At 45.7% G+C, this 20,399-nt stretch overlaps 1 protein-coding gene across 7 annotated transcripts in view; it reads right to left on the bottom strand.

Annotated features, from left to right (window-relative positions):
- Nucleotides 1–313: 313 nt before the first annotated feature.
- Nucleotides 314–20,399, bottom strand: part of Mtmr12 (myotubularin related protein 12) — a 69,598-nt gene continuing 49,512 nt past the window's right edge. For 4 of the 7 annotated variants that reach the window (XM_039102201.2, XM_017590832.3, XM_039102200.2 and 1 more), the window contains 8 exons: nt 16,916–17,022; nt 15,984–16,108; nt 14,622–14,700; nt 12,636–12,706; nt 9,788–9,960; nt 6,867–7,034; nt 5,832–5,993; nt 321–3,157 (listed from right to left, as the gene is read on the bottom strand). In XM_039102201.2, the coding sequence (XP_038958129.1) occupies nt 2,588–3,157; nt 5,832–5,993; nt 6,867–7,034; nt 9,788–9,960; nt 12,636–12,706; nt 14,622–14,700; nt 15,984–16,108; nt 16,916–17,022 (1,455 nt within the window). In that variant the 3' untranslated portion in view covers nt 321–2,587. Of the gene's footprint in view, nt 3,158–5,486; nt 5,994–6,866; nt 7,035–9,787; nt 9,961–12,635; nt 12,707–14,621; nt 14,701–15,983; nt 16,109–16,915; nt 17,023–20,399 lie in introns of those variants that run through there. The other 3 variants (NM_001415035.1, XM_039102203.2, NM_001012077.2) reach the window with 3 other exon arrangements.

The following is a 20,399-nucleotide window of genomic DNA, read 5'->3' as shown; positions in this document are numbered from 1 at the left end:
AGACAACTTACAGGGGACAGTTCTTTGTTGGATCCTAGGGATTGAATTAGGGTCATAAGGCTTGGTGGCAAGCTCCTCTACCTGCTGAGTATGTTTGGATGTTGGTTGCCTATTACCAGCCAACACATGAGTGTTCATACATGTACATACACATGCACAGAGGAGAGAAGAGGATGGAGGTGTGGGGGCTCCAGGAAAGTACAGCCTTGAGCTTTCCCAGGGCTCCATTTGCTGTGGTCCTGCCAGAACCCAGGACACGTTTATCATATCCTGAATGAATAAGAAGGATTAACCAGGAGTCAGACCACGCACATCAGTTATGGCGCTGATTGAAAGTTGTTCTTTAATCTCTGCAGTCAGTTACAATGCAGTGAGGCATGTATAAACTTCCACCAACACCCCGAAAATAAACTGCACATTTAAACTGACTCAGCCGAACAGCTTATTCCCTTAAATTTTTAAAATTTAATTAAAGCTAGTTTATCTTCAGTGTAAAAACTTGGAGGTATAAACAAAGGCAAGTATTATATACAGTAAATTATTAACAGACACTTCCAAACTTGCACAGTGTGTTTTAAACAAAGGGTCTTATTTTATCTTTTAATGTTAAACATAAACCACATCTCAATCTTGAATAAAAATACACAATATATAAACCTATGGAAAGTTCTGTACAGAAATGCAAGTTATAGAAATCTGGTTTCAAATATAAATACATAACATAAATTGTCGTAACCACACAGGTTGCAACAGCTTGTTTACCTTTTCTATTGTGATTTAAAAAAAGCATAGAAAAATATTTCAATGCACATTCAACTGATATAACAAGGATGATGACCTTGTGCCTTTAAACCATACTTTGTGAAGTATAAAACATCACATGAGGCAATTTTTTTTTGGGGGGGGGGGAGAGAAATCACTAAGACTGCAGAGGCTACCATATAAATATTCATGCTATAATACGGTAACAAAAATAGTTCTCTCCACTGAGGACTTGTGAAGCAGAGGCTGAGGGCGTGGCAGTTAGCGCTAGCTTAAGAGAGCCCAAGGAACACAAGGTAGGCAGCTAGGAACGGGCGTGTTCTAGATCCCTAGCGCACTCCTAGCGCAGGCCTGGCCTGAAAGATTCTTAAGGCAACCGAGACTGAGTGCATTTGGTCCCAGAAACACAGATCTTGACCCCCACCCCCCAACATGCTGAGTCAACACGCCAACCCAGACTGTGCGCTACTGTGGAGGGAGCCGAGGAAAAATGATCACTACATATGAAAGATAATTCAGTGCAATCAGAAAGGACTTTTTGTTAAGTTCCAAAATGCCTTATTGCCCATGAGCAACAGAGATTTCCTAACAGGACCTCTCCCTACCAGCAAATAGAGAAAAAAGGCAAACATGTGAGGCAGTCTCAGTGAGGTCCCTTGCCCACTCCCTCTTCTCTACACTTCTGTGGGACTGGACAGAGCTTTGTTGAGAATGACAGCATGAAGCCTTACAAAGTATGCTTTCAAACAGTAAGAAAATATGTATCTTTAACACAGCAGACCCACGGTGACTAGGCAGGGCTGAGTTCCCTTCTATGGCTTTTTCAATCACTGAGGCATCCTGTGATAATTGCTGCTGACATGGCTGCTTTCCTGTGAGAGCCACATTCGAATTGTCCTGCTTGCCCCAGCATCATGAGGGTAGTGGGGAGGCAAAGGGAGCTGAGGGGCTGCTGAGAGTCTCTAGGTGCCCCGAGCCTTGGTATTCGAGCAGAGAGCCAAGTGTGCAGTCAAAACAGGGCTCCAGGGGCTGGGGATTTAGCTCAGTGGTAGAGCGCTTACCTAGGAAGCGCAAGGCCCTGGGTTCGGTCCCCAGCTCCGGAAAAAAAAGAACCAAAAAAAAAAAAAAAAAAGAAAAGAACAAAACAGGGCTCCAAGAGCTCCCCCGTGGAAGCCAGAGGACCTTCCCCAGGTCAGCAACAAGACCCTGGGATGATGTGCACCGAGTGGACCCCCAGAATGGCACAGAACAGGAAAAGGTAAGATGGGAATGACAGCAAAGGAAAAGGGAAGGCGGCTGCCCCACCCACCCTGTGCCTTGTTACAGTTCAGGAAGGAGGGACTGAACATTAGGATGGATGACACCAGAAGAACTGTCAACTTTTCTGTGGTGCGTGCATGTGTGTGTGTGCACGCTGGAATATGGTTTAAGACAAAGCACATCTCTTAATCCTCTGTCTCTCCACTTAGATGCCGCATAAAGCTGCCCTTACTCTTGTTCGAAATGGCTATGTAATTATCTTGGCACAGAGAAATCAGGAGGCTCTCACAGCAGCCTGGCCACGAGCCATTGTGTGTACATATAATACAGATGTCAGGAAATGACCCCAATCCTATGACAGGTCAAGTAGGAACTCCCTCCTATGCATCCTAGAGGCATGGCTTTGTTGCGCTGTCTTCCAGAACTGTGGAAGAAAAGGAGAACCAGCTCTCTTCCTGAAAGCCCTGCTCTCTCCTTCACAGCACTGAGCTAACATCGTGACACCAGTCCAGGAACAATTGTCCCACCGTACAGTGTGCCTCTTTCACAGTCCCTGAGAAGAGAGTCACACGTCCCCTAGGTCCACAAACTCATCTTCTCGTTTGGCCAGGTCATCTTCACCTCCCAAAGCTTTCCAGCCACTGGTGGGTAAGACAGGCTTGGCTGAATGTCGCTGGTGCATTGCAAAGGGGAACAGGGAAGACAGGCGGGCAGAGTTCCTGAGCAGGCCAGGCGCCTGTACGTGGATAGCCTCCTGTCTGTGATGCCTTGCCTCTATTTTCTCCTGTAAGCTCTGCACTTCCTCCATCATTTCCAAGAGTTTGCCCATAGTGGCCACTCTGCCACCACCCAGGATTTGGGCTTCTGGAATCCAACGTAAATAGCGCTGAGCCCACACCTTGATTTCAGGCCCCTCAATGTGAGGCAACAACAAGCCATGGTAGTCTGTGGGCTTACTATGCCAGTTGTCATAGAACTCTCGAGAGTTGTCCTGGAGATCATCGGAAGAGTTAATAAGTTTACTAATTCTCTTGCCTAGAAGGTTTTTGATTAAATGATCCGTTTCTTCTCTGAAAAATCCTCTTTTGGGAGATGACTTAGACTGGGTAAGTGGCAAAGAAAGTTGTCGTTGATGCTTTGAAAGAAAACAAAAGAGTATCTGGTTAGGAGGCAAGGTTACAGCTATTTCCATTAAAATAGAATGATGATTAATGATGAGCATCACCATCCTGCTATGAGCAGGGTCATCTCCTGTGTACCCATTACAATGCTGTAGCACATGGGGCACTTCCTGCTCATGGTGGCAGTGGGTGATCTGTGTGACACACCATCAACAAAGGAGAGGAACCCGGCATATGTGGGGCTGGACACAAAGTCATGCTGGGAAAGACTGGTCCTTCTGAGACCAATGGACACAAAGTACTTTGCCGGAACCGGTTTAACACAAGTTAATGATTAGGCCAGTCTTGGGGGCTTTCTGAGACACAGTTCTGTTGCACAGCCTTGGCCACTGTGGACCCCTCAGTCTACTGTGTAGATCAGTCTGGTCAGGAGCACTGGCATCCTTCTCCTGCAGTCACTGACGCCTAGCACTGTTTTTTCTTTCCCTTTTTCTTTCTTTCTTTTTTTTTCTTTTTTGAGAGCTCTTGACTACAGAATCTTCTGCACTTCTTCAGGCATCAGTACTGACCACCTGAAGATATGATCCCATGGACAAAATAACCTTTAGCTTATCAGGCACCCAGTGAATTCCAGCTGAAGTCTTAACGTCTCTTTTGAACAAGGGCAACAGGCAACAGCAGCAGAGGCGCTGGCTAAGAGGAATGGGCTCACTGGGCCAGCTATTCTTGTTTGACAGGCTGCTCAGAGCAGCAAACATGAGAGCACTTAAGTTTTGTTCCTGCTTGCTAGCTTTCTCAGGAACAAAGCAAGGTATTATATTCTGGGTACACCATGAGAGGGTTATGAAGATAGGTCAGAGGTTATGGGGATTCATCAATGCTCAAAGGAAAAGGTACAAATAAATGTAGGAGAAGGTTATTTCTGCCAATTCTTCTGTTCTTAAGGATTCACTCAAAGGAGGAGAGCTGTAAGGAGTGGTTGACGCCTGTAATTCCATGCTCGGGAGGCTGAGACCAGAGGCTGCCAGAAGTTTAGGGCTAGCTTGGATTATACAGTGAGTTTCATGTCAGTCCCTGCAATGTTGCTTGCCCCAACCCTTCCCCATTTACTCGGCCTGCAATCCTCCTGTCCTCTGGCTCGAATCTTCCCTCCCAGCCTCTCCTAGAGCCAACATCACCTGCCACTGTCTATAAGAAGAGACAGCGAGGACATCAGAAAAGGGGTGCTTAGCTGTCCCAGTGGCTCCTTGACCCACAGGTACCAGTCAGCTCTGTGACTCTAGTCCAGCTCTCTCCAGAGGACAAGCAGGCTGCCACCAGGGGGCACAACACACCACAGAAAAGCTCATCTCTTTGCAGCAATCTTGCTCTACCAGAAGAAAAGATCAGCATCCATGCTGGGCTTCAGGGCAGCTAAGAGGGTGACATGGCAGGTCTAGTCCCCAGCAGCTGACACTGTCTCTAAGTACTGGCCATAGCTCACCTGCACCCCATCTTTCTCAGCTAGAACCTGAACTGGTAAGGCTCCTAGAAGCCCCGAGAATCAGGCGGGATAGGCAGGACAGTGATGGGAAAGAGAATGACATGCACAGGTGTAGCTCTGCCATCGCTCTGCTCTGAGAGCCTAAGGGATCTGAGAGACTCTGGGCTAGGTGACAGAATGCAGACCAAACCGTGCATCAGTTAGAGCACTCTGGGGCATGATAATCAGCAAAATCAGGAACAAATATGTCTTAAAGGGAAATAAGGACTTGTTTTATGTGGTTTAGGGTACTGGCTGGCAAACTCTAGTCCATGGGCCAAAGCTGGAGGGTGACAACTGTGGAAAACACTGGGACACAGCTATCCCACTGCAGTAGAGTAGGTAGTGCTGGGGACAGTACAGACCTTTACACGATGCTTGCCACTCTCAGTTTACAGGTTTATTAAGAAAAGTCTTGGGAGCTGGAGGGATGGCTCGGAGGTTAGGAACACTGACTGCTCTTCCCGAGGTCCTGAGTTCAAATCCCAGCAACCACATGGTGGCTCACAACCATTTGTAATGAGATCTGATGCCCTCTTCTGGTGTGTCTGAAGACAGTGACAGTGTACTTATATATAATAAATAAATAAATCTTAAAAAAAAAAAAAAAGACAAGTCTTGGGCTAGAGAGATGGCTCAGTGGTTAAAAGCACTGACTGATTTTCCAGAAGATTCAGGTTTGGTTCCCAGCACTCACATGGAGGTTCACAACTGACTAGAAGCCCAATTCCAGGGGATCTGACGCCCTTTTTTCTGGGTTCTATATGCACCAGACACATATGTGGTAAACAGACAAATATTAGATAAAACACGCATGCATGTAAAATAGTAAAGTTTTTATTAAAAACAAAGACAAGGTCTTGCTATGAAACCTATGAACTGGCAAATGAGTGGTAACCCTTCCTAATCAACACCCCCTTATCTACCAGCCACACACGGAGACAGGTAAGAGGTGCAATTCCATGCATAGCAGCACAGCCACAGCCACAGCAGTCTCAGTGACATGTCTTATCAATAACCTGAGAACCACAGATCCCAACTGCAGGCCATAGGAAGAGGTAACACACCCACAGAGAGATTCATAAAGTGGCCTTTGTCCTCACATATACAGGATGGAGGAGCTGGTGGAGATGGGGGTGGGGTGGGGTTAAGACAGCACATCTTACTTTGAAACGTGATCCTTTCCGCTGGCCTTTGTCCAGTTTTGGCTTTTCCACATAAAGAGGGTTTCTGAGCAAAGTCTGTGCTTTGGGTTCAAACTGTACTGACCAATCCCACACGGTGAGCAGCGTCAAAGGCTTGCTTTGTGCATCCAGGCTCTCCCTGCCCTGCCAGAACAAGCATAGTGACGTCAGCACAGCTTCCAGGGACGGCTGGGAAGCAAACACTCATTCTCAGAAAAGACAGGCTTCAGGGAGAAGGCTCAGCCAGGGTTGACAACGAACGCTTGTGTAGGCACTGTGTTTCTCAAGGTAGATGCCCTTGGCAGGGAGGATGGTGGAAGGCCCATATTCCCAGTGGTCTATGTCAGCTCTGAGGCTGGGTTCCTTCCCAACCTTGTGAGTTAACCCCTACTTCCCATGTTTGACATATTTGACATCTGAGGAAACCAAGGCTAAGAGAACACAAGTGAACTGCCTGAGGGTATGAAGCTGGCAGGTTGCAAGGCTGTCACGGAACCCAGGGCTATCTAAGATGCCAGCTTCCACTGTTCCTGCTTCCTCCTCGGACTTGGCAATCTAGCAACTCGAAGTCCGTCACAAAGCAGGAGAGGGCTAGATGAAGGCACAGAGATGAACAGATACCTAGAGTACATAAGGCAATGAACAGAGGACATCTGCTCTACCTTCAAAAAGAGTAACTTTTAATTTGGCTTAATTCCCAAACTCCAAAATTTCCTTTTATCTTAATACTTACAATATATATTCTTGGGCTAGATATTTATTGTGCTTCAAGCTTCATGTATGTATGTATGTATGTATATACATATACATATACATAATGTATATATGTATATATGTATGTATATATGTGTGTATGTATATATATATTTATATATTCTTATGTATATTAAATATTTTCCTAGGAGGAATAGCTGGGATACCTTGAATACTTATGACTTTTAGAGTCACGGTTAATTAAGCATGGAGTCTGTGAGATGCAGCTTCTTTGGCACAGGGGTCTTTAAGAGGGACTCTTACCATGTTAGTATCTTTTTGATGAGGTGAATTGAAGAAGAAGGTGCTAAAAATAGGTATATACAGGCTATCTGACAGAACAGTCAGGTATGTCTCTGTGAACTCAAATGCCGGGGGATGCTGGTGCACCAGTTGCCAGACACAGTCCAAGAAAAGCAGGAACACAGGGACCTATGTGGAAACAAGACACACTACTTAGCAAGCCTACGTCCAGCAAGGCCTGTCCTGAGCTCAGCAGACAGCCATCAGGAGCTTCTCAACCCTGTCTCTCTGACAGATAGACAACCTATTCCACGTGATGAACATTCTCAGGGAGACTATCTCCCTTGGTTAGCATCAGCATCTCAAGTACCACTGTGCCAGAGGTAAGTACCTAATAATGCATAACGTATCTGCACTAACACACAAGAGGCTGCAATTAGCTTTGGTGATAGAGAACACTAATTCTGAACTCCAATTAAGTGAACTACTTTTTTGTTGTTGTTGGGTTTTATTTTTGTTTTGTTTTTTTCAAGACAGAGTTTCTCTGTATAGTCCTGGCTGTGCTGGAACTTGCTCTATAGACCAGGCTGGCCTCAAACTCAGAGATCTGCCTGTCTCTGCCTCCTGAGTGCTAGTAATAAAGCCATGTACCACCACTGCCCAGCTAGTGAATTCTATCCTTCTTCAGAGAATTCAACTGCAAAACGAGGACATCATAATGACTATCACTTTACACTTTGTCAAGAAAAACAGTGTATGGGGGCATTCCTGACCTCCTCTCCCCCACCCCATGTTAACAGGTGGGGATGGTGCTGGAGACTCAGCAGGAGAATGTTCCCCTCTTTACCAATCAGAGAGGGTCTTGCAGGCAAAGGCAAAAGCTGCATAATGGGTTCCTACCCTACGTTCAAATGTGTTTTGTTAACTGGGTCCTCTTTTGACCCTGTTTCTCAGTTGTACTGCACTTATGATCCACCAGTGATTCTGTAACAAGGTAAGGCAAGAATGTGACAGTGTCTACCTTCTGTAAGAGTAGAGAGATGCAGGCCTCACACAGAACTGGTAAAAAGGTGGTAAGAATTATTGGATAAAAGGCCAGCTCTGCATCAGTAATATCACAAATCACAGCAGCCAGTTCTCCTTCAGAACTCCAGCATGTTGGTTCTTAACAGGCTTCATACTACACATTATGGAAAATACCATTAAGGCATTACGTATCCCAGGTTGGTCTCAAACTCATCACGTAGCTAAGGATGAACGTCAAGTTTAATCCTTTTGTGTCCATCTCCCAGGCTCTGGGATTAGAGGCATATATGTATGAGCTAAATATATGAACATCAAGTATACAAACCTCACTGTATAGTAAGGGCAAGGGATCTTAAGTGTCAGCAACCCTAAAGGGGGTGAGCACAGGCCTTCTTTTGGCTTCTTTCCCAACAAGATACAGATCCTGTCAGTCTCCCTTTGATAAGACATGCAAAAAAATCACATCTTTCCAAACAGTATCACCTCCTCTTTGCCTATCAAAGTATGTGTATCTTATTAGCCTTTCAAATTACTTCTTCCAAGTCCCTCTCAGACTAAGAAATGGTGGTTTCTCTTAAGTTTGATAGCATACAGAAGAGCATAGGTCTGGCCTGAAAGAAACTGAGTGACACAGTAACACAGGCCCAAGTATCCCCAGGAACCTGTCAAGCCCGGAAGAACAGGAGCCAAGGTGCTCTAGTCACACAGCACGCTAAGCCAGGCTGTTCTGCATCACAGACAAACATGCTGATTAGTTATCGAGAAAAGAGAAGCCACAATTCACACTAGTAGCATGTGTTTGTTCACTCTAAAGATGACTTAATCAGGTAAGGCTAGGTCCAATTTTCCTTTCACTAGAACCAAGGAATTTGTGTTGCTGTTGCCTAAAAAAAGGACACTACAATCCAGAGGCAAACTGCTTGTTAACTCAGGCAGGGATGTGGCTCTGGAGACATAAAACTGGTTGTGTTAGTATATGGCTCTAATCCCCATGCTTGGGAGATGGACACAAGGATTGAACTTCACCGTCATCCTTGGCTTCATAATGAGTTTGAGACCAGACTGGGATATGTAACACCTTGTCTAAAATAAAATAAAAAACACAAAACAATTCTCTGACAGAGAGGCTGAGCCAGTCGAGCCAGTCATGCAAAGGGAAGCAACCTAGGGTGAGTGGTGGTGCGTTCACAGAATCCCAGTTACCTGGGATGTTGAGATGGAAGACTCGAGTTCAAAGCCAACCTTAGACAGTATCACCAAAAACCCAAACCCCAAACAAAAACAATGACAAGGAATAGAAAGAGAAGAGGCTGGGACTCAGGGCCTACTTCTCTAGCACTTCAAAGGCTCTAGCGGAGTGGGATTTAGCTCAGTGGTAGAGTGCTTGCCTAGCAAGCGCAAGGCCCTGGGTTCGGTCCCCAGCTCCAAAAAAAAAAAAAAAAAAAAAAAAGAAAAAAAAAAGGAAAAAAAAAACCTACAAAGGCTCTAGCAATGGCTGGGACTGTCACAAGGAAAATGTACTCAGCTAAGTATACTTTCTGTGGTAAATTTATACACTAAATATCACTCTTTGCCGAGTTAAATTTAGAGAGATTTGAAGAGTTCTCTCTTCCTATTTTCTAAGTGTTACAAAACCAGTATTTCTCCTAGTATGAAACATATACACAAGCTTACTCTTACAAGTCGGAAAACTTTGAACATGCTCACTGATATTCTTTTGGCCCTGGAAGGATTTCATATTAAGCAATATGAAAAAGTCATTCAAAGCATCTAAAGTCATCCTGAGGTCAATGGGTCAGTTTTCTGGTGTCTGTGGAGTATACGCTTGTACCTGGCAAATGTACATCTAAGAACAGTGACCCAGTGAGAGGGAGTTTCTCCCCAGGACTGCAACAGTCTGCAGTGAGGACACTCACCTCCTCTTTGTCGCTCTGGTGGAGATGGTTACAGCGGTCCAAAAAAGAGTGGCCACCCATGACCCACTCCTTTTGGATGAGGCTCTGAAACCCAGTCCAGGTTCGACAGTGGGCATCCATCATCACTTGCACCAGAGATGATAGGAGGCAGCAGAGATCAGAAGCGTTCTCTTCTACAAGGGCCCAGCAGCAGCACCAAGGAGGAGGAGGACAGAGTGTTAAAGGAGCAATGTTCTCATTCCCACACAGCTCAATGGGGTTCCCAAGAGCAAGGTCTGTTGTTACTGCCTATAGACAAGGGCCAGTTGGGAGACAGACTGCTTATGGCTTATCAGGACAGGTCCCAGCCAGCACATAGGGGTGCTAAGCAAAGATCTGCTTACTGAACAAAGGCAGCCCTGAAAAATCAACTTTTAGCCACGGCACCCACAGGTGCCATACATAAATGAGAACAGTAGCATCTATGCACGATAGCCTGCCTACTTCCTTCCTTCAGGGGAGTCACCACTCACTGCTCCAGACTCAGACCCTTTTCTTCCACTCCCCATCCTTCTTGGATTGCTTTGCACTAAATGACCTTTTCAGCCACAAGCCTCTTTCCTGTTCTGTCTGAAGAGCACAGGCGCCTGCTTCTCCTTGCCAAGTGTACAGGAGGAATTCTTGATATTCCTCCATGTGCCCACCTGGAATGCACTTCATCTAACCCACAAGGCTAAAGCCTATTCACAGACTTGCCTAACACTGCTGACTCAGAGCAAAGGGAAGTACATCCAGTCATGCTTTCTTCTTAGAATGTGGGGATACTAAAGCCAGGTCTACATTTCCCATGGCTTCCTCTTTATTCCCCCTTTCCAAAAAGGTCCATCTCATGTTGCTTTTTTTTTTTAAATTTTTTAATTAATTTTTATTTGTATGAGTACACTGTAGCTGTCTTCAGACACACCAGAAGAGGGCACCGGATCCCATTACAGATGGTTGTGAGTCACCATGTGGTTGCTGGGAATTGAACTCAGGACCCTCTGGAAGAGCAGTCAGTGCTCTTAACTGCTGAGCCATCCCTCCAGCCCCTCATATTGCTTTTTAAAAGTGTCCTCAAGGAAGATGGTGACAGTCCCGTCAAGACTGGAGAACTAGAGATGTAATCATGCTGTAAGCACTCTTTCTCCCTGTGCCCTAGAATCATAATACACTGAATCTTAGGCTTACACTCATCCCTAGCGACTGTGCGGCCACCATCTGGGGCTAATTTAAGTGTGTGTGTGTGTGTGTGTGTGTGTGTGTGTGAACATGCATGTGTGCAGGTGCACGTGGAGGCCAGGCCAGAGGAAACTCTGTGTGCTGTTCCTTAAGTACCATCTACCTTCCTCCTACCCTCCAAGACAGGGCTCGTCACTGGCCTAGTGTTCCCTGCCTCCTCCCCCCTAGTGCTGGGATCACAAGCACATGCTATGATGCCGGTTTTGTTCTTTGGTTTTCTTTTCTTTTCTTTTTTTTTTTTTTGAAAAATTTATTTATTTACTTTGTTTATGAGTACACTGTAGCTGTCTCCAGACACACCAGAAGAGGGCACCGGATCCCATTACAGAGGGTTGTGAGCCACCACGTGGTTGCTGGGAATTGAACTCAGGACCTCTGGAAGAACAGTCAGTGCTCTTAACCGCTGAGCCATCTCTCCAGCCCTTTGTTTTGTTTCTTAATGAAGGTTCTGGAGATCTAACTTGGTGCATCCAAACCTACTAGCTGACTCGTCTTCTCTGTCCGAGAGAGATGTTTGTATCTGTCCCCTAGTGCTGCCAGTTTCTTCTAACAGCTCCATCTTGAAGGCAATCTTCCTCTTCTTCTGTGGATGGCACACTTCTGGGGACATGCCACATCCATCAGAACCAGACTGCACACTGCATGGCTCTGCAGTGGTGGATCTGGTTCTGGGCTCTTCCTGCCTCTCAGATCTCATCCCTCTTAACTAGCTATTTAGAATCCAAACACTACTCTTCCTGTAACTTATAAGAATATGCTTAAGGCAATGCTCCCAGCAGTTTGCATGTGTGTAGGAAGAAAACACAGACCGACCGCTGCACACGGAAGGTGTTTAAGAGCATGCAGGGCTAAGGTAATAGTACCAGGTGGCCCAGAAACCATGAAGAGGAATATTTTCCAATTTGCTTTAAGGGGTTCCAATAAGGCAAGCACCACAAGTGGTAAGTAACCACCGGGTGTGTGTGAATGTGCAGAGCTGGGCTAGAAACTAAGACCCTCTTAAAGCAAGCCAGGATGGTAGAACATGTCTGTACTTCCAGATAATTTTGAGGCTGAGGCAGGAGGATCACTTAAGCCCAGAAATTCGAGGCAGCATGGGCAATCCCATGAGATCCCATCTCCTAAAATCAAAGTGAAATAAAATCTAAAAGAGCAGGCCACAGCAGCAATCTCTGCCGCAGGTGGGTTTGTCCTCCTTTTACACTGAGTGGTTCCATCCAAAAGCAGAGCAAATACCCCACTGTGGAGAGGAGAGCCTCGGCCCACCACCTCCCTTTCCATGGCAACTGCAGAAAGCTGCCAGCACAGACAAGAACAGTAATCTAAACAGCTACAGTCCCCTGGGTAAAAGGGTGTCCCAAAGACCATCGGGTAAAGACACAGAGCAATTCCTTCTTGGGCTGTGAGTGGGTCTGCCAAGCTCCAAGTGAAAGGATTCTATGTAAACTGCACCACTGAAATCTGAGGCAAAGGATTACAGGTTATGGAAAAGGGAGGAGGGAAGGAAACAAATCTACTCTGCAAATTATATACACAGAAGCTGACTCTCGGTGAATGCGGTTGGAAACCTCCCCTCCTCGTGCTTTATTACCCAAGAGGAGGACGTTCATGTTCTGCGCTTCCAGGCATTCTATAATCTCTATTGCTCTCTTCAGGCAGCGTCTAAACGGGAGAGATGAGAACAGGAGCATTAGTTACTGAGTTTGGTGCTATAAAGAAGACATTTAGAGGCGTGTTAAATTGTTCTTTTATTTTTATTTTATTTCTTCATGCTAAAAAGCTAGAAAAAGAAATAACCATTTGCTGATACCCATCTGCCTATAAGAAGCCAATTATACTATACACAAGTACACAGACACACAGACACAGACAGACACACAAATTTATTCAAAGGGATAAAAGTGGTATCTTAGGATATCCATACTCTTATATGCACTGCAACATTTCTCACACTAGTCAAAACATGGAAGCAATCTAAGAGTTCACTGACAGCAGAACAACTCTGTGTGTGTGTGTGCGTGTGTGTGCTGGAACATTACTCAGCAGTAAAAAAGGACACTCCATCATTGCAGCAATATGGGAGGAACATGAACAAAAGACAGGTGCAGAAAGACAAATGCTGAACTCCACACACAGAACCTACAAACGTCCAAGTCTGACCTACCAGAGTGGAATGATGGCTCCCCACAGACAGCACAGACGGCAAGGGAGTAGTGAGCTGTGGCTGTGGTGCCATCATATAGAGCCATGTACAGATTAGCACACTGAGCTCCTCCCTGGGGAGTAGTCCACAGCACAGTGCTCACACGTGGAACTATGTTGCATCTCTAGCACCACCAACAAATACATGTGTAACTTCAATGTATAGACTCTCCATCCATAAAATATTTATGAAAACCACTGAGAACTGAGCATTTTCCTAAGGGAGTCAAGTCATGAAATCAACGTAAAGATGTCCGCAATCATATTTTCTCTTGTATTGGAATTTTTAGTTAGCATACCGAGTAACAGGAAGATTAGCAGACACCCACTGTTTCTTGGCCATATTCATCCTCCATGCTACAACCCACCTCTCCCATTTCCTGGTCTCCTTCATGCCCCAAATAGTCATTCCTCCATGCTCATGAGATGGGGTTGGCAAGGGTGCAAGAAAAATGATATCTAGATTCAGCTTGAAATAAATGTGCCTTACTTTGATACCCCCAATTCTCTTGTTTGTTCTTATTTCAGAACCACCGCCTCCCTTCATGGTTTCCCTTACACCTTTTCCTTCCTCTTAAAATGTACGTGACAAGGTCTCATGTAGCCATCTTCTGACTACCCCACCACCACCTCAAAGTACTGGTTTTCTTTTTGTTTGTTTGAGACAAAGTTTCTCTGTGTAGCCCTGGCTATATTAGAACTGCCCTCTGTAGTCTGGGCTATCCTCATACTCAGAGCCTCTCCAGTACTGGGATAAAGACATATGCTCCCACCTCCCAGCTAAGAGCCTGCATAAGATTCTGTCTGGACCTCTTATTTCACCTTTCAAGATCTCCAGGTCTACCCCTTTTCCTGCAAAGCACATCATGTCACCCTTCTTTACAGCTGACTAACTCTGGTATGTAGCTGTGTATATATATCCTAGATGATTATTGAAATACAAAGTCTTGTACAAAATGTAACCCTGACCTTGTTGGTAAGTCACAGCAAGACCAGTAACTAATTAAACTAGCACAGGGTGGACGGTCAGCTGAACATCAGTGTGGCTAAGGAGTTCTCGCTGTCTCTCTCTGCAGGCTGTTCTTTGGAGATCATAGTTCCCATGGAACTCTCTGGCTTGCCCCTGACCATGTGCTGTCCTCAGCCTGCAGCCCTGAGAATTCCCATTCCTACTCCTGCACAGCACTCGCTCCCCTGCCAAGACAGTCCACCTGAGGAGGGATGCTCAGCCTTACTGCACGAAGAAGGCTTCTCTTCTTTCATAGCATTTGATCTCAGAATTGTTAACTGTGACACACCAGGTATTGGTCAATTCCTCTACATCTCAGAATTAGACAACTGTACAACTCATGTGTAAAGCAATGGGTTGAAATACCTGATTATATCCAGCCAGCCGCTGCTTTCTAAGAGAGAAAACCACTTTACATCTGTGTCCCAAAATTCTGAACTGCTATCTGAAAAAGGAAAAACAAAACAAAACAGGAGACTTTAGGTTACTGTCCACAGCCACACCTGCCATGAAACACCCATGATGCCCGAGGCTGTGTAGCTCATGGGTCCCAAGTGAATGAAATAAAACACAACTGTAGGCTCACAGTCCTGGATCATATAGTAAAAGGAACTCAGTTACCATGTGTATCACATGCTGTGGTTAGAAGTCTACAATGCTGCTTCCCTTAAGTGAACATAGTGTTCTATGTCAGTCATTGGGTGAGCCATGTCTATCATGCACGGACAGTTAAGTCTACACAGTGAAACCTCAATAGCAGCTGAACAATGCCTAAAAGAGTACAAAATGTGCCAAGAAGTCAGGTAGGAAAAGGTATCTCTAAGAATGACAAACCCTAGAGAAAAGACTAGTTTAAGAATGTGAAGGGGGCTGGAGAAATGGCTCAGTGGTTAAGAGCACTGACTGTTCTTCCTGAGGTCCTGAGTTCAATTCCCAGCAACCACATGGTGACTCACAACCATCTGTAATGGGATCTGATGCCCTCTTCTGGTGTGTCTGAAGACAGCTACAGTGTACTTATATATAATAAATAAATCTTAAAAAAAAAAAAAAAAAAAAAAAAGAATGTGAACAATTGAGCCGAGCTGTGGTACATGCTTTCAATCCCAGCACTCAAGAGGCAGGGTGATTTCTTGAGTTCAAGGCTAGCCTGGTCTACAGAGCTAGTTCTAGGATAACCAGGGCTAGACAGAGAATAACAGGCCACAGAGTGTAACTAAGTCTAGTTTTCAGTTGTTACTAACAGACTGGGAGGGAAAACAAATGCACTGGAGTGGTTGGAATGTTTTTACATTTCTTATTAACCAAGTTGTTTTCCACTTTAAGAAACTGTACATGCTGAAGGAGGGTTAAAACATATTAAAGCATTAAAGCACTCCCAATTGTGGGGGGGGGGGGGACGCGGGGAGCACGGGGGAGTCAGTCAGGGAAAACCAACAAATCATTCACATTATAAATAAGCAGGAAGGGCAGTGGCTCCAGGCACTCCAAGGTTCAAACCCTGCTAAGATGCTCCCCACAGGGGAAACTGGCATGCTAGGGAAGGAGGTGGAAGAAGATGACCTCAGTGGAACCCTGGGGAGCATCATCATAGTGGTGGCTGGCACTCTGGACCTCTGCCTCCAGCCTCACTTTGCTTGACAGTAACCCTGGAGTCAATAGCTCCTGTCACCAACATCTGCTTTCCCCAGGTCCATTTGACAGAGATTTTGCTCAACATTCTCTCACCTATCAGAAACAGCTGCTTAAATTTACAGTATGAACTCTGGATCTCCTGTAGGGAAAGGAAGTTGCTTGACAAGTCTTCCGTTTTAACCATTTCGTAGGGTGGCCTGTGGATAGTCTTGTAAATTCTACGTGTCAGAAAGGAACATGAGGTTAGGAACACGAACGTGAATTTGGAGAGCTTGTTTGCCACGGACATGAGCCACTCACTGTCTGTGTGAAGCACCCTGCAGCTGCCCACTCATTAAATCCACACTCACGAGAGCCAGCACATGTGGAAATGGAGGTCATGTTTGGGTTGAAGCAATCTAATTACATAACCTACCCCTTTTGAGGTTTTACATTATGTACTTTGACTTTATCTTACTTGTTTTGGAGGGCTAGAGAGACAGCCTGTGGGGAAGAGAACTTGATGTTCTTTTGGAGGACTGAGGTCTGGCTCTCAGTAGCTCACAATCACTTGTAATTGCAGTCCCAGGGGGTTGGGGATTTAGCTCAGCGGTAGAGCACTTGGCTAGCAAGCGCAAGGCCCTGGGTTCGGTCCCCAGCTCCGAAAAAAAAAAAAAATTGCAGTCCCAGGGAACAGGCACAAATGGTGCACAGACACACACACAGGCAAAACACCCAGACACATAAAAACAAATGAATAAAGAAACTTATACTCTACATAATAGAACAGTACTGTGGTGTGCCTGCCCCGTGACCTAGACTTGATGGGGGGTTAGCATTACAACCACCATGTTGCTCCTCCACCCCGCCTAACGCTTCTGTACTGCTCTCCTCCAAGAGAATTAAAGTGAGCGTTATACGCTGACTCCCAACACAAAGCTACCTCCAGGTAAGCAAAATGGACACACTAGTGAGAACCATACCACAAGCTTCTTATAGAACAGAAACTAAGTGGGACCAGAAAAAAATGTACAACAAATACTGACCCATCCAAGAAGCTCTTCTGAATTTGCAAAGCACTGTCATCCTGTTCTTTGGGCAGTGCTGACATTTTCAGAAGGGCACTTCCATTGTGACAGGACCAACACCAGATCTACAGAAATAAAAGAGAAAAACGTTTACTGGATGGAATATTCAAAACCCAAAAGGGGACAGGTGAGTTTAACATTTATGGTCAAACAGAGACATTTATAATCCTAAACAAACTGACTAGATACAGTCAACGAAAAAAAAAGAATTACTCCTAAAAATTAAAGAAAATGGGACTAGGCAGTCAGACTCAGACTCAGGCTTGTTCCCAGTTTAGTATCCACCTTCACTTGCTTTATAGCTGGTGACTTACACGGTGTCCGCAACCATGGTGTCTAGCAGCCATTGCTACTAGAAGGACAGTAGCTACTGTGGTGGTGCAGCTTGTATGCCAGGCACTTGGCATGAATTAACTCCCTAAATTCTCACGGTCACGCCATGTGATAAGTATGGTGATTAGCCCCAGTCACAGCAAGGATCTGAAGTTCAGAAAGACCAAAGGACTTCTTCACATGTACAACAGTAGCTACCGTCTGACTCTGCAGGTTGTGCTACCTCATGGCAAATGGGCAGCTCGGTTCCCAGCACAGTGCTTGGGGGAAGACGATGAAGCTATCTCACAGCGAATCTGAAACTCCCAGAGGGAAGGCATGATGACATAAAGATGACCGCTCTACCTCAGCTCTTCAACAGCAAGTACTATATGGGGGACAGTGGGAGGAATGGACTTGGAGGAACAACCGAGGGAGGGAGGGAGGGAGGGAGGGAGGGAGGATACATAACTGAAAGACAGGCCAAGGTGCCTGCATGGTTTTGTTATTTGGAAATGACCCAGAGCAAAGGAGTGTGCCTTGGTGCCTTGGGTAGCTGCACCAGCAAAGCTTCTGTGTGCGGCCACAGGTGCTGTAGTGGCTGTCCAGCCCTTACTCTGCCGACCACGTCAACCCCGAGTCACGTAGTGTTGGGAAGAAAACATTGGGGGGTGTGGTCAGGCAGCCGGCTAGGCAAGATGCTTGCAGCAAAGACTGACAGCCTCAGTTCAACTGCTGGGACCTACATGACAGAAGAAGAGAACAGTCTTCTGACCTGTATACACATTACAGAATGAATGGATGAATGAACGGATGGATGAATGAATGAGTAAATGGACAGATGGATGGACAAATAAAATGCCAGTTTTTCCTCATACTAGGCACCATTAAGCACCACCTGCCAGGAACAAACCATACCTTAGATAAGGGAGCAGCTGCCTGGGCAGGAGCTAGAGAACAGCAGGGCAATCCAGGAGCTGCTCTGCACACAGAGAAGCAGAAAGAACTGTCTTGAGGTTCAAGGGGAAGAGGATGAAATTGACACTGGGTGCACTGGGTGCCCAGTGCCACCAATACATCACCGTACAGCAACAGGGGGCCTCTGAATGAGAAACTATGTGTTCAGGAGAGTGGACTGCTGCTTTTGACATGGGAAATGATGTCAACTAGAGTGAGGGCCAAGGACTGCTTTAGCATCTGTCCCCCACAGAGCAACTCCCCTTCTAGAGCCAACCTGAACTTGTACAAGACAGCGGTACTCACACTAGACAAATGAGGGTTGCTTTGCCGCTTACTCCCTCCCTACCGTGACAGGAAGCAACATGCAGAAATGACTGCAGGCTTCTATGCCTGCTGCTGAAAGGACAGAGTAGTGTCTTGAATACTTAAGCAGCCATGCCTACTAGCTGGCACAGCTTACTTGGATGCATATGGAGGACACTCTTAGTCATGACTGGATGACAGTATCCAAAAAATGAGACGTCTCTAAGCATTTTAACTTCTTATTTGTGGGGGAAAAAGAGAGGAGGAGGCAGACCTTTCTTATTTTTCAGTTGGGACATATGTAACGATAACCCAAGGCACAAAGGGACAGCTAGTTACTGTTCTTTATTTCAAAGAGTGAATCTATACAAGCAACCTGGCAAAACTGGCAAGGATGCGAATGACCTGACAACCACACAGGTGACCAATGCACAAGTCAGCGCAGGAACAAACAGAAGAGGGTTAGCAGGCACAGCTGCAACCCAACACACATGGCGAGGCCCGCATCAGAGCCCAGCATCAAATAAAGGGAAAGAGAGCTAGGCAGAGAGAGGAGGGGAGAAGTCTGACTACTATATCAGCTCCGTCCTGTGTGGTATCTTACTGCTGTCCATGTGCACTCCACTAAAGATGTTAGAACAGTGAATACTACCTTCCTAAAGCTCCTAACAGATGTTTCTTAGGTGAAAGTTTTCTATGTCTCAGCCCCAAGGCCTGGAGAGGACAGCTGTATCTAGATGTCCCATGTATAGGGATGGAGGAGGAGTTTTATTCCCACCTGTGTGACTATTTATTATCCTTTTCTGTTTCTTCCCACAGAACACACCACACCCTTTTCTACATTTCTCCATGAAGGTAAAACCCTCATTTTTATTCCTCCCTAGCAAGTGTACTTTTCCAAGTGTACTACTCACTGTTCTGAGACCCAAGGCCCTTGTGGGTGGCCACAACACCACGGTATTTTCCACTGTGGTGACATGTGTACTGGAGGCACAGTAGGAGTGCATGGTGACCCACTGGTGGCTCAGCACTAGTCAAGGCATGACTGCCCAACTTCACTGCTTAGTAATAAGTTACTACAAGTAGGAAAACTGGCTGAGTCACTTGAGCATGTCCACAAGTAAGGCCCAAGTGCTGACTCAGTGGATAAAGTACTTATTGGACAAGCCTTTTGACTAGAGTTCAATCCCCAGATCATGATCAAAGGTAGATGGGGCAAACCAGCTCCACAACGCTTTCCTCTGACTTCCACATGTATACTGTGGCATCCATGCCCCCATCCCCACTAATAATAAAAAATTTTAAATGAACAACTTTACAATCTTGATCACTATCATAAAATGTCTGTCCCACCGAGTTGGGAGTGCCTTTGACAAAAATTGTGCACGTTTAGATTTTGGAGGACTGGCTCTTTTAGTATTGAAGGAGCTAGGCAAGCTGCCATGGAGAAAAGCACCCACCAGTTCTTCTAGCTGTGATGCCCACAGACCACAGTAACGACCAGCCCAGAGGATAGTGCCAATGAAGCAACTTCACCACTTTACCTGGGGTAAGCAGCTGCTATCTATGGACTTGTATTCTAAGTACTTATGTGTGTGAGCCCATGGATACACGTAGCTCTCACGCTTCATCAAAGAAGCCTCTGCTTCCAGAAGATGGTGAGTACTACAGAGATCCACAGCGGGGCAAATGCAGAGAGCAGTGACCGGGGTGCCTGGCCCTAACTGACACATTTACAACAGGAGAAAAATTTAAGAACTAGGGGATCAGGACACCTGCTGGGAAATAAATTGTCTTCAAGACTTGATGAGGAAGCTGCACCCATGAAACCTCAACAATGTGGTTAACTGCCTTGAAGAGACCTGCA

This window comes from Rattus norvegicus, chromosome 2, assembly GCF_036323735.1.
Source record: "Rattus norvegicus strain BN/NHsdMcwi chromosome 2, GRCr8, whole genome shotgun sequence".
Classification (NCBI taxonomy): Eukaryota; Metazoa; Chordata; class Mammalia; order Rodentia; family Muridae; genus Rattus; species Rattus norvegicus.
This window is presented reverse-complemented; position numbering and strand designations above follow the sequence as displayed.